General features: G+C 54.0%; 1 protein-coding gene across 1 annotated transcript in view; it reads left to right on the top strand.

Moving 5' to 3' along the window:
- Window positions 1-11,233, top strand: part of LOC133358184 (cAMP-regulated phosphoprotein 21-like) — a 71,383-nt gene extending 60,150 nt beyond the window's left edge. Inside the window, exons 17-19 of the mRNA XM_061576391.1 lie at window positions 1,515-1,641; window positions 3,687-3,838; window positions 4,358-11,233. Coding sequence (XP_061432375.1) covers window positions 1,515-1,641; window positions 3,687-3,838; window positions 4,358-4,753 — 675 coding nt within the window. The 3' untranslated portion in view covers window positions 4,754-11,233. The remainder of the gene's footprint in view (window positions 1-1,514; window positions 1,642-3,686; window positions 3,839-4,357) is intronic.
- Window positions 11,234-12,035: the final 802 nt, after the last annotated feature.

Here is a 12,035-nt window from a genome sequence, read left to right as displayed (position 1 = left end):
GGCACCCAGACGAAGGCAGGAGAGACGGCAAGTTGACCCGTTACGATGACGTGCGTGCGTGCGTCATCGGCTTTTCTTCCAATTCCGTTCCGATGACGGACGTAGGTGTACACGGTGAAGACAAAACCGTAAAATTAACCCGTAAAAACAAAGTTTTTCACTATAAATCCTTTATATGCGTGGCGGCTAGAGTCCTCTCGTCCTCTGGCTTGAGATGGCTGCCACCTATGGGTCAGATGATTGCCTGCCACCATTAAGCAATTGGTAATTAAATATAATTAAATTTTTTCCTAAAAAGTGTAAAATTTTGGAAAAAAAATTTCACGAAAATAATTTGTCACGCACAACGAGTCTGTGTGCAAAGTGTCAGCTCGATTGGATCACGGGAAGTGGGTTAAAAAACGACCGAAAGATTTTCACGGTCGTAAGCGCGCAAGCAAGCAAGCAAGTGAACTTAATATAAAGGATAAAAAAAATCAAGTAACTTTATCGGTACCACAAGGCTCCCACAAGGCCATGCGGCAGAGGCGTGTGGTACGGTGTTGGCGCCGGCTATCGTGGAGTGCGGCGGTGAGCACCAACGTTTTTAAAAAAACGACGGCGCTGCGGCTACGCGCCGCTAAATAAAATTAACGGCGAACCGCTCGCGCTTTCCGAGATTCAGCGGCGAGGCGGCACACCACCTACCCTGCGACTTGCAGACGTCTCGGAACGGGAAAGGGTTAGCAAGCTGAAACAATTGGAGGCAATTGCGAAATTGGCGAGTGAGTGCAGGGTGCTTCAAAAAAATGTTAACACTCATATGAGGCTATAGTGTGTAATGGAAAAAAGGCCTAATACACTGTAACATGATAACAAATGTAATGTTCATAGCTTCAAAAAGTCTTCCACTTGTTCACCAGCGTTGTCAACACATTGCCTGGAATCTTCTCCAGGTGGTCTCCAGAGCCTGAAGTCACATTTCTTGTGGTATCGTTGCAATTTCTCAGAAGTGTTGACATTTTTTTTGAAGCACCCCCTGTATCACGGACAGAGCCGAATGGAAGTGAGGCCGTGATCGTTGACGTCTTTCAGAGAGAGAGAGAGACAGCTCATTTGAGAGTAACCATGAAAGTGTGGAAAGGTTCCAGGGAAATCAAGGCGTGAGGGGTTTAGCCTTCATAGTCCATGCCCTGTTGCTAACGGTGTTGGGGCGGGGGGCGTTTTGCGTTGTACACGTGACAAATCTGTTCACATTTTTATCACGCGTGGGCTCTGCTTGCCGCGGTGACGGCGGTCTCCAGTCAAAGAGACGGGGAGGGACCTTGTCGCACCTCCAATCAGCACGGTCGGCTACGTACGGTGCGAAAGAAGTTCAGCAGCAGCGACGACGACGATAATGACGCGCGTATGTTACGTGTCGTCCCAACGGGCACGTGGCCCCGTCTTCATGAAAGCAAACGGCGGCTTTGCCACCATCGCTCGCGTCGCGGACGGGGGGAGCGCGCTAACGCCGCCGCTCGCTGCCGTTGCAGATTCCTGTCTTCGTCTACGCCCCGGGGCAGCTCGGCCTCGTGGGGCAGCAGTCGTGCCGCCCCGCGACCCCCACGCAGTACGGAGGGCAGCGCGGGCAGCACGGGCAGCATCCGTCGCAGACACACGGTCTGGCGAGATACCCCCGCCGCGCGCACGCTTCCACACGTCCGCACAACGCGAACTCCGGCGGTCATCCTCGCAGCAGCAGCTGCTGCAGCTGCAGCAGCGGCTGCTTTTAGGGGACAGAGACGCTCTCAGATGCACCTTCTTGCGGCCGTCTGAAAGGAATGGAGGGGGAGGTTAAGGACAGGGGGGGGGGGGGGCTGCAATGATGACAGTTGTTTACACAAAAAAGCTTTACCTCGTTTTGGAGGGGAGGACAACAAGTTTGCGCTTTCCAGTTACATACTTTGCGAGTAACTTTTCAAACTTTGGCAAGTGTGGACCGTGACGTCGGCACACGTGGCCTTATCTTCTCGATTCAACTTGACTATTTAACTTGTTTTTTATGTCACCAGGTAAGGCCCCACTGAGCTGTGTAGCTCTTTATCAGAAGCGACCTGGCCATCACAAATGATGATAGCCCAACGAAGTGGCTTGTCTTCGTGTGGACATTACGCTACACGTACGTTGATTTTTCTCCGGAAGGGCCCGGAGAAAAATCCACACGAACACGGGGAGAGAGAGACACGTAAACTCCAAATATGCAGCAGCAGGCGTCAGGGTCGGGATCAAACCCACGACTTCCTGTATACCAGGCGAGGTAGTTAACATCTCCTCGCCACCATGATGATGAGAGAGAGAGAGACACGCAAACTCCAAATATGCAGCAGGCGTTATGGTCGGGATCAAACCCATGACCTCCTGTACACCAGGCGAGGTAGTCAACATCTCCTCGCCACCGTGATGATGATGAGAGAGAGAGACACGCAAACTCCAAATATGCAGCAGGCGTCATGGTCAGGATCGAACCCACGACCTCCTGCATACCAGGCGAGGTAGTTAACATCTCCTAGCCACCGTCACGGGAATCTTTCAACGCGCAAAGCTTGCCACGCGGCCAGCAGTATTACCGGTTCACTCGACCCGGCGGTATTAACCAGGGCCGGCGGTTGTGGAGTGTTAACCACGAGCCTCTTCTGTCCGCAATGAAATCCTCCCCAACTCCCAAGGGATCACCGTGCCTCCGGGGCAGGGGGCCGTGCCACTGTCTGTGAGTGTGCGTTGCTTCCTCTCACAGTGAACCGGTCTCTTTCCCCGGCACCACGCTCTCGTCCGACGCTAAAAGGAAAAGATCGCACGCCACGTCCCGTCGTAGCCTCTCGCCCCGCGGTGGCGCTCCCGTCGACGACGCCGCTGTACCGGCGGCACGCGGTTGATCACCGATTATCCGGCACCGGCGCTAATATTCGGCTGCTTCCAACTTTATCCGGCGGACCCGGGCCGATCCAGCGAAACCGGCGAAACCGCTCCAAATGCTGTAGCCCAGTCCGGCGATCGGTACCGCGTGCGTCACAGTAGCTATGCTTGATTTGTGTCAAATATAATATATATACAGTACGCTATATACAACGACTTAAACAATGAAATGACTGCACTGTATACATTTTTGACGACTAATAACTGCGGTAATAAAAACAGAACTTATGGCACAGTGGCGATCCGGCGAAAAGTTGCGTGTAAATTGGTGTTCGCCGGAGCCCCGGTGTAAGGGTTACGCGTTCATCGTTATAACGGTTGCACTTTCAACGTAATGATTGCGCGTTCTGCGTTATAATGATTGCGCCTTCTGCATTATAACGGTTGCACTTTCAACGTTATAACGGTTGCACTTTCAACGTTATAACGGTTGCACTTTCAACATTATAACGGTCGCACTTTCATCGGTGTAATGATTGCGCGTTCTGCGTTATAATGATTGCGCCTTCTGCATTATAACGGTTGCACTTTCAACGTTATAACGGTTGCACTTTCAACGTTATAACGGTTGCACTTTCAACGTTATAACAGTTGAGCGTTCTGCATTATAACGGTTGAGCGTTCTGCGTTATAACGGCTGCGTGTTCCGCGTTGTGCCAAAAGCATTCCCGAATGGAAAGAACGATGTTCTTGCGACGCATTGCCGCCGATTCATTTTTTATGGAACCGTATTTTGCCTCGTGGCCCGGCAGGTTTCCAGGGTCCTCCTCCTCCTAGCCAGCAGCAGTTTCAAGGCGTGATGAGCGTCCACCAACAGTCGGCGGGCGCCCAGCACGGCAACGACGGCGCCCAGCTGCAGGGCTTGCTGCTCCAGTACCCGGCAGCGGCGATGCCATCGTACCAGGTACTGACGCTCCAGATGTTACGGAGCCCGCCGTTCCCACGCGGGAGTTTCCGAAGGCAGCGGGGGAGCCCGAGGCACGTCAGGGTGAGGCGTCGTGCCGAGCGAAAGGGCGGCGCGAACGGGGAGCGCTCGCCGGAGAGCCGTGCAGCTCGGTCGCGGAAGGGAAAAAAAATAAACAAAAAACCTTTGGTGGCAGCGGTGTGAGAAATAAACTCTGGCACCGCGTTAACGGTCTGCCGTCATGCAGATATTCAATGAATATTAATGTCGATTTTAAGCGATGAATCCGAACGCGCGCCTCCTCTGGGTCGCGTCGGATTGACAGCCGCTGCAAAGAAGCTCTCTCTCTTGGGGGGGGCGGGTGAACCAGGAACGGGGGGGGGGGTACCCTGCTGGGCTGCCGGGGGCCGATGATGGACGCTGCTACTCACGCCGAACGCGGCGTCGCAGCCTCGCCGGCGCCTGACCTGGCCCCCCGTTCTCCGCTCCTGCCCCGTTCTGCTTTTCCTTTCGCCCAAGGTCCCTTACCAGCTTCAGGCCGCTTCGCACTCCCAGCACCACCACCAGCACCACCACCAGCAGCACCAGCAGCAGCACCAGCAGCAGCACCACATCCAGCAGCCGCCCGCCCCGCGCGGCCCGTCCAGAGACGGCGGGCCCCACCCCGGCTCCTCGGACGACGCGGGCCGCGCGATGCCGCTGTTCTGCAGCCTGGCGTCGGCGGCCGTGCCGGGACACGGCGGAGCCCGGGGCTCGGCGGGCCTCCAGCAGGCCTGCCCGGGGACCGCCGGCTCCGTCGGCGGCGGCGGCGGCGCGCCCCCGTCGTCGTACTCCGCGGGCGTCCCTCTGCCCGGCGGCTGCAGGGCCAACTACACGACGGCCGTGTGTGTGCCGTGGACTCAGCTCAGATACTGACACGCTCGGTGGGGACCTGAGGTTCGCTCCCCCCCCGCCTCACCGCCCCCAACACACCACCAGATTTTGATATGAACGTCACCTCTCCCGAATGTGTTCCCCCTTGAGTTTTCAGCACTCCCGCGGCGCGACCGCGGGCGCTCCTCCGTCACGTGCGGTGGAGTCAACAACAAAAAACGAACGAAAATGTTTACGGCGGCGGCGGTGACTCGCGGATGCTGTCGGTTCGAGCTGTCACGATCGGCCGGGTTGCGCTTCGCATACGTTTTTTTATTTCTCCTCCCCCCCCCTCCAGCCCCGAGCGACACCCTTCTGCGAGTCGCCGTTGACGCACAACCAATTTGCAAACCGGGGCCTGAGGTTGTTACGTATTTTATGTAGGATACGGGTTGCACGTTTCACGCGTGTCACACCACAACGTGTATCGGCGTCCGCAGCGACGTTCAAACCGGGAATACATTTAATTGTTTTTAAAAAATCTTTTCCCACCCCGCGATCGCGTTTTGGGGCCCGTGCTTTTACACCGGTGACGTCGATGCATTTTTTTTAAAGTGCTGCTCGACGGACGTGCAGAACGCGCTCATCCCCGCGCGGTGCAGTTGCTTCCCCTCTCGTTTTTCCCGCCGTGGCTTTTGCCGCCACTCCTCCCTCTCGGTGGGGCTCGGCGAGGGACCTCTGTGCCCCTGGGTCGCCCGGCGGTTGTCCCCTCGTAGACTGCATGCGCCTCAGCCACCCGCTCGGGTCTCTCCCCGGGGTTCTGTTTGCATGTCCGATGATGTTGCATGCCGACCACACGTCATTGGTGGTGGAGGGGGGGGCGGGCAGGGTCAGTGGTTGTAAATTATCGAGTACGTTCATTTAATTTCAGCTCCGTATAGATATTTTTTTTTTTACACACACACGTGAAAATTGCACTTTACGGAAGCTGGACTGTTTTCTGCGCGTTTTTGTTGTTGTCGTTGCGAAAATAGGGCCATATCGGTCGGTGACGGGCATTGGGCCTGCGGGTTTAGGCTTCGGACTTGAGCCATTTCTGCGTCCTGCCGTTCTCCGATTCAGCACCGGTTGGCTACGTACGGCGCAAAAGAAGTTTAGCGTACGCATGTGCGTCGGCAGCGCGCACACTCGAGGAGGGCAAGGGGGGTGAGGGTGGGAAGCTCTTGTTTCATCGCGCAAACTCCGCGCGCCCTCGCAGCAGCGGCTGGCGGCGAGGGATTCCGGCGAAGCGTCGAACAAAGACGGTTGTCACCAGCGTCACGCGGCACTTTCAGGCGCTGCTTCTCCGGGCCGTCTGGAACGCCGCTCTTCCGTCCGATATTAGGAAGCCACTGGTGAGCTATGCACTTTTAAAATCTTAAGTTGACAACTCATTTCTTTAGAACTGCTTTTTGTCGTGTTTAGTTTGTTGTGCTTCCCCCGTACCTCCGATTAGCGCTGTTGGCTACGTACGGCGTGAAAGAAGTTCAACGTACGAACATACATGAGCATGTATGTACGTACTCGCACGTGTGTTGGGGAGCGGTAGTACGTTGCGCTACGAACCTGGTGACCCGAGTTCGATTCCCGCTCGCGCCTTCCCCTCCTAGTTCGAAGCGGCCTCGGATGAGCACCTCGTGCGTCGTGTAAACATCGGCACTATCTGTCGGCAAAGGTGGCCACCCGCCCTCTTGGTGTGCCGTGCCGGCCTTTCATCGGTGCTGCTACTTCGCTGATGGCACTTGCACCGGCAGTCAAAGGCTCCACGCGGCGGGGGGGGATCTTTGTTTTGTGTTTGGGATGAATGGCACCTTCAAAGAGTTTGGAGAATTAAGTACAATTTCATGTATTTTTTCCCCAATTTGTATTTATTTAGAATCATTTACGCGCCGCATTTAATTTGCCATCTTGCCGGCGGTGACGAGCGCCCACTGACACCGCGTTTGGCAGGAGTCGGCACAAGTGACGACGTCACCTCCACGCGACGTTTTCACTTTCGGAGATCGTCCCAATGTTCACATCTGGGCCCCAATTTTGGATATCCTTTCGGGGATTCATGCAAACACCGCGAGCGTTTGCCCCCCCGCCCATCCCTCCCAGCTCGCTCATCGCGCGTCCGACGGCATCGTTTCCCGCGCCTCCCGGAGCGCGCTCCTCCCACGCAAATCGCCGCACCGGTTGCGCGCTAGGTGCGCGTGCCGGAGCGTTGGAACAAAAAAAAAACGCGACTTCGCTCGGGGTAGGCCGCAAAAAACCCTCGGCGTGGAGAATTAACGCCGCTCGAGCGTAACGTGGGCACAGCGCGCAGACGCGTACGAGTCCGTTTTAAAAAGAGTGTGTTTCTCATTTTTAAACTGTGGGTTTTGTTGTTTATCGATAAGAGATGCGTATTTATTTATTTTAAAACGGGTTTAATTTTTTTGGTGCATTAGCTTGTTGTCATCCCCCCCCCGCCCGTACCTCCGATTAACACGGTTGGCTTTGTATGGTACGAAAGAAGTTCAACAAACATATGCACACAGACTCACACAGACTCACACAGAGACCCACAGACTTACACAGACTCACACAGACTCACACAGAGACCCACAGACTTACACAGACTCACACAGACTCACACAGAGACCCAGACTAACACAGAGACCCATAGACTCACACAGAGACCCATACTCACACAGACTCACACAGAGAGTCATAGACTCACACAGAGACCCATACTCACACAGACTCACACAGACTCACACAGAGACCCACATACTCACACAGAGACCCACATACTCACACAGAGACCCATAGACTCACACAGACTCACACAGACTCACACAGAGACCCATAGACACACACAGACTCACACAGACTCACACAGACTCACACAAACTCACACAGACTCACACAGAGACCCACATACTCACACAGACTCACACAGACTCACACAGACTTACACAGAGACCCACAGAGACCCACACAGACTCACACAGACACACAGACTCACACAGACTCACACAGAGACCCACATACTCACAGAGAGACCCATAGGCTCACACAGAGGACCATAGACTCACACAGATACCCATAGACACACACAGAGACCCATACTCACACAGAGACCCACAGACTCACACAGAAACCCATAGCCTCACACAGAGACCCATAGCCTCACACAGATACCCATAGACACACAGAGACCCATACTCACACAGAGACCCATAGACTCACATAGAAACCCGCAGACTCACACAGAGACCCACAGACTCACAGAGAGAACCACAGACTCACACGGAGACCCACAGACTCGCACAGATAACCATAGACTCATAAGATAACAATAGACTCACACAGAGACCCATAGACTCACACAGAAACCCGCAGACTCAAACAGAGACCCATAGACTCACACAGAGACCCATAGACTCACACAGAGACCCACGGAACGAACGGCGGTGGTAGGCATGGCTCGTTAACGGCGGTTAATGAGCGGTAGCCGTGTATTGCGAATATGAAGATGGAGTGGAAACGGTGGCGGGTTATGAAGCGGAGATTAAAACTAAAACAACGGTTTTAGTTCACCCGGCGTAAGGCTGCTCTATAGCTCTTTTGTCAGAATCGGCCCGGCTGTCACAAACGATAGTGCAACGAAGTGGCTTATCGTCGTCATCGTCACGTGCAAATTTATGGCAGTTGCCAAATACTCTTGAACGTGTGATGTTGGCTCTAAATGTGGAGGGTAAAAACCGGAGGACCCAGGGAAGAATAAATCCACGGGGAGAGAGATACACGCCAACTCCACGTACAGCAGGCGTCAGGATCGGGATCAAACCCACGACCTCCCGCGTACCAGGCGAGGCAGTTGACATCACGCCACCGCGGCGCCCCGAGCTCGGCACTCCTAGCGGTCGCGGTAGATGCTCCTGAAAAAAGTTTGGCATTAAATCGACGACAATTTCCCCAACCCCAAAAAAACAATGCGACGATAAAGCTTGAATTTCGATTTAAAGCTTTCGTGACTGCAGGGATTCATCTTCTTGATTCTTTCGGTAAAGTCACGTCGAAGGGAAGTAATAAAATAATAAAAATAAAACATAATAAAATAATTCTCACGACGTTTCGGCCACAACGCAAGCAGCCGTCCTCAGGTGAAGAATTATTTTATTATGTTTTATTTTTATTATTTTATTACTTCCCTTCTACGTGACTTTACCGAAAGAATCAAGAAGATAAAGCTTGAGCGGGATACGATGCTCTACGCACACACGTTCGCGCTGAGACGGCGGCACGTACAACCGAGGGTGCGTGCCGAGTGGCGGTCCCACACGCCGGTGGACTTTGCCCGTTTGTAGGAAGCCGTAAAACGTCGGGGTTCAGACGGCGGGGTTTATTTAATTGACTCGTCCCTCCGCGGCCGTCTGACGTCGCGTAGGCTGCGGACGATCGATCGCACCCTCCGATTAGCAACGCTTTGGCTACGCACGGCGCGAAAGATGTTCACCGTACAATACGCGTGTGGAGGGTGGAAGCATGTTCCTTTCTCGCTCCGAGACGTCTGCACGTTGGCAGGGCGGTGGGTGTCCCGGTCATCGCCGGATCTCGGAACGCGCGAGCGGTCCAGCGTTAATTTTATTTAGAGAGGCGTAGCGCCGTTGTACTCGCCGCAAAGACGGCGATGATGCACTCCTGGCCACTAACAAGCAGTGGCGTAGCATTGTCGGCGTGGGCCTTCATCCTCACTCGCCTGCAAGGGCAAGCGGTGCTGTGTGCAGCGCACGCCACTGAGGTGCAGCTGCCACAAGGGGAACCCCCACTTCCCCACGCACACACGCACACTCGCACGTACACACGCACGCACTTACACACACACGTACACACACACGCACATACGCACGCACGTACACACGTACACACACACGCACTTACACACACACGTACACATGTACACACGTACACACACACACAAAGACAAAGATCCCCCGTATAGCCTGAACAGACTGTAGGGGCAAGTGCTGTTAGCGAGCACCTATGAAGGCCGGAACGGTACACGAGGGGGTTGGTGGCCAGCACCACGCCCGACCGCCTTTGTCTCCCTAGTGGCGATGTTTACACACCGCACCAGGTACTCATTTAAGGCTGAGTCGACCTAGGGGAGGCCCAGGACCGGTTCAGATAATCGTCACTGGTGTTAGCCGTGAGCGGGAATCGAACCCGGGTCGCCAGGTTCATAGCGCAGCGCGCTAACCGCTACACCACCGCTCCCCACACACGTACGCACACACACACACGTACATACACACACACGTACATACACACACACATGTACGCACACACACACACGTACATACACACACACATGTACGCACACACACACACGTACATACACACACACACGTACATACACACACACGCACACATACATGCACGCACGTACACACACACACGTACACACACACGCAACTCGACACGGCCACCAGCCCACACACGCACACACACACTCACGCACACACACACACACACATGTACACACACACGCACGTACACACACGTACACACACATGTACACACACGCACGTACACACACACACACATGTACACTCACGCACACACACACACACATGTACACACACACGCACATACACACACGTACACACACATGTACACACACGCACGTACACACACACGTACACACACACGCACGCATCTCGACACGGCCACCAGCTCACACTCGTGGGCATTGCAGCTGATGGGCATTACAGCGTCTGCTTCGGGACAGGGGAGAGACTACGACTCCATTCTGACACTCAGGGTTCCGGACAACATGCAGGAAAAAAAACTAAAAACTTTAAGCCATAAAGTCTTGAGAAGCGCTGTTTTCCCCGATGGGACCGGCGTCCGTGTGCGTGCGGTACTGGGCGCGGTGTGCGTGCGGTAGGAGCACAGTAGGGGCACAGGTGGTGCATCGGCCAGTCATCTCAGTCATCTCAAGTCAGTCGACCCGTGGTCACCTGATGGGTCTGTCCCGTGACCTTCCTGCCAGCGGGCGTTCGACACTTTCACGCGGCCTCAACGTGCACATGGCCTGGCACAAGAGCCGTGGTCACGTCACTGCCACTTAGTGGCGAATAGCGGTTGTTGGTGTGTGCGCTACTGCACGTGGTGTGTGGTTACGGATCGGCGATGGTCACAGCCGCAACGTCCCCGCTCCGCCGGCATTAGCTCCGTGGGATTTGCCGGTGAAACTTGATACGACGGAACGGACAGAAACCGCTGCCCTTCGTCTGCGTTCAGTGGCGAACGCGACCGGTGAGCGCGCGTCTCTTTGGCACCGTGCGGAGCCGAGGGGTGTGACGGCACGCCGAGCGAACACCGGGGACCCCTTGCTGTTCCGTGAGGTCGGAGGTCAACGCGAGGTCGGAGGTCAGCGCGAGGTCGGCGGCAGGTCGTCGAAGCCGCATGCCGAGTCTTGACGGGTTCTAGATTTGAAGCTTTCGTGACTGCAAGGATTCATAGTCTTAGGTTTTTCGGTAAAGTCACGTAGGTGAAAAATAAAATTGAAAGTTAAAAATTATTTTATTTTATTTCCATTATTACTTTTATTAACTTTTAATTTTATTTTTTACCTACGTGACTTTACCGAAAAAACCTAAGAGTATGAATCCTTGCAGTCACGAAAGCTTCTAATCTACACTGATAAAATTAACACTACAAGCCGTTTGCTGATTCAGCTGCACGTTGAATAGACAAGTTTTAAATACTCTTAGGTTTTTTCGGTAAAGTCACGTAGGTAAAAAATAAAATTTTAAGTTAATAAAAGTAATAATGGAAATAAAATAAAATAATTTTAGCTGTGACGGTCCCACCTGATGACGGAGACTTGTGTTGCCTCCGAAACGTCGTGATTTATTATTTTACTTTATTTACATTATTACTTTCATTAACTTTTAATTTTATTTTTTACCTACGTGACTTTACCGAAAAAACCTACGACCATGAGTCTTCACGGGGTCGGTGCGTTACGGTGGATCTCGAGGTGACCAATGAGGTTCGAATCGGTCCGTAATGATGTGGGGGGCCACTGACAAGTGGTTGACGGGTTATGCGGTTGCAGAGGGTAAGAGAGCAGAGCATTGAGGGCTGGTTGGCGTGGTACCTCGTGAACGCGATGACTGCCCCCCCCCCACCTTAATGTCACGCTCGTAGTCACCTCGGCCGTTCATGTTTGCTGCTGGCACGCTTTACTTTCTTGGGGGGCTGCAGGTGTGGATGTGGTGTGGGGTGGTGTGTGGGTCTGTGCTCGGCAACTGTGTTCTGTGTTTAA

Source organism: Lethenteron reissneri, chromosome 61 (assembly GCF_015708825.2).
Source record: "Lethenteron reissneri isolate LAM-NWPU_2019-01 chromosome 61, ASM1570882v1, whole genome shotgun sequence".
Taxonomy (NCBI): domain Eukaryota; kingdom Metazoa; phylum Chordata; class Hyperoartia; order Petromyzontiformes; family Petromyzontidae; genus Lethenteron; species Lethenteron reissneri.
The sequence above is the reverse complement of the archived record's forward strand: the minus strand, read 5'-3'. Positions and strand labels throughout refer to the sequence as shown.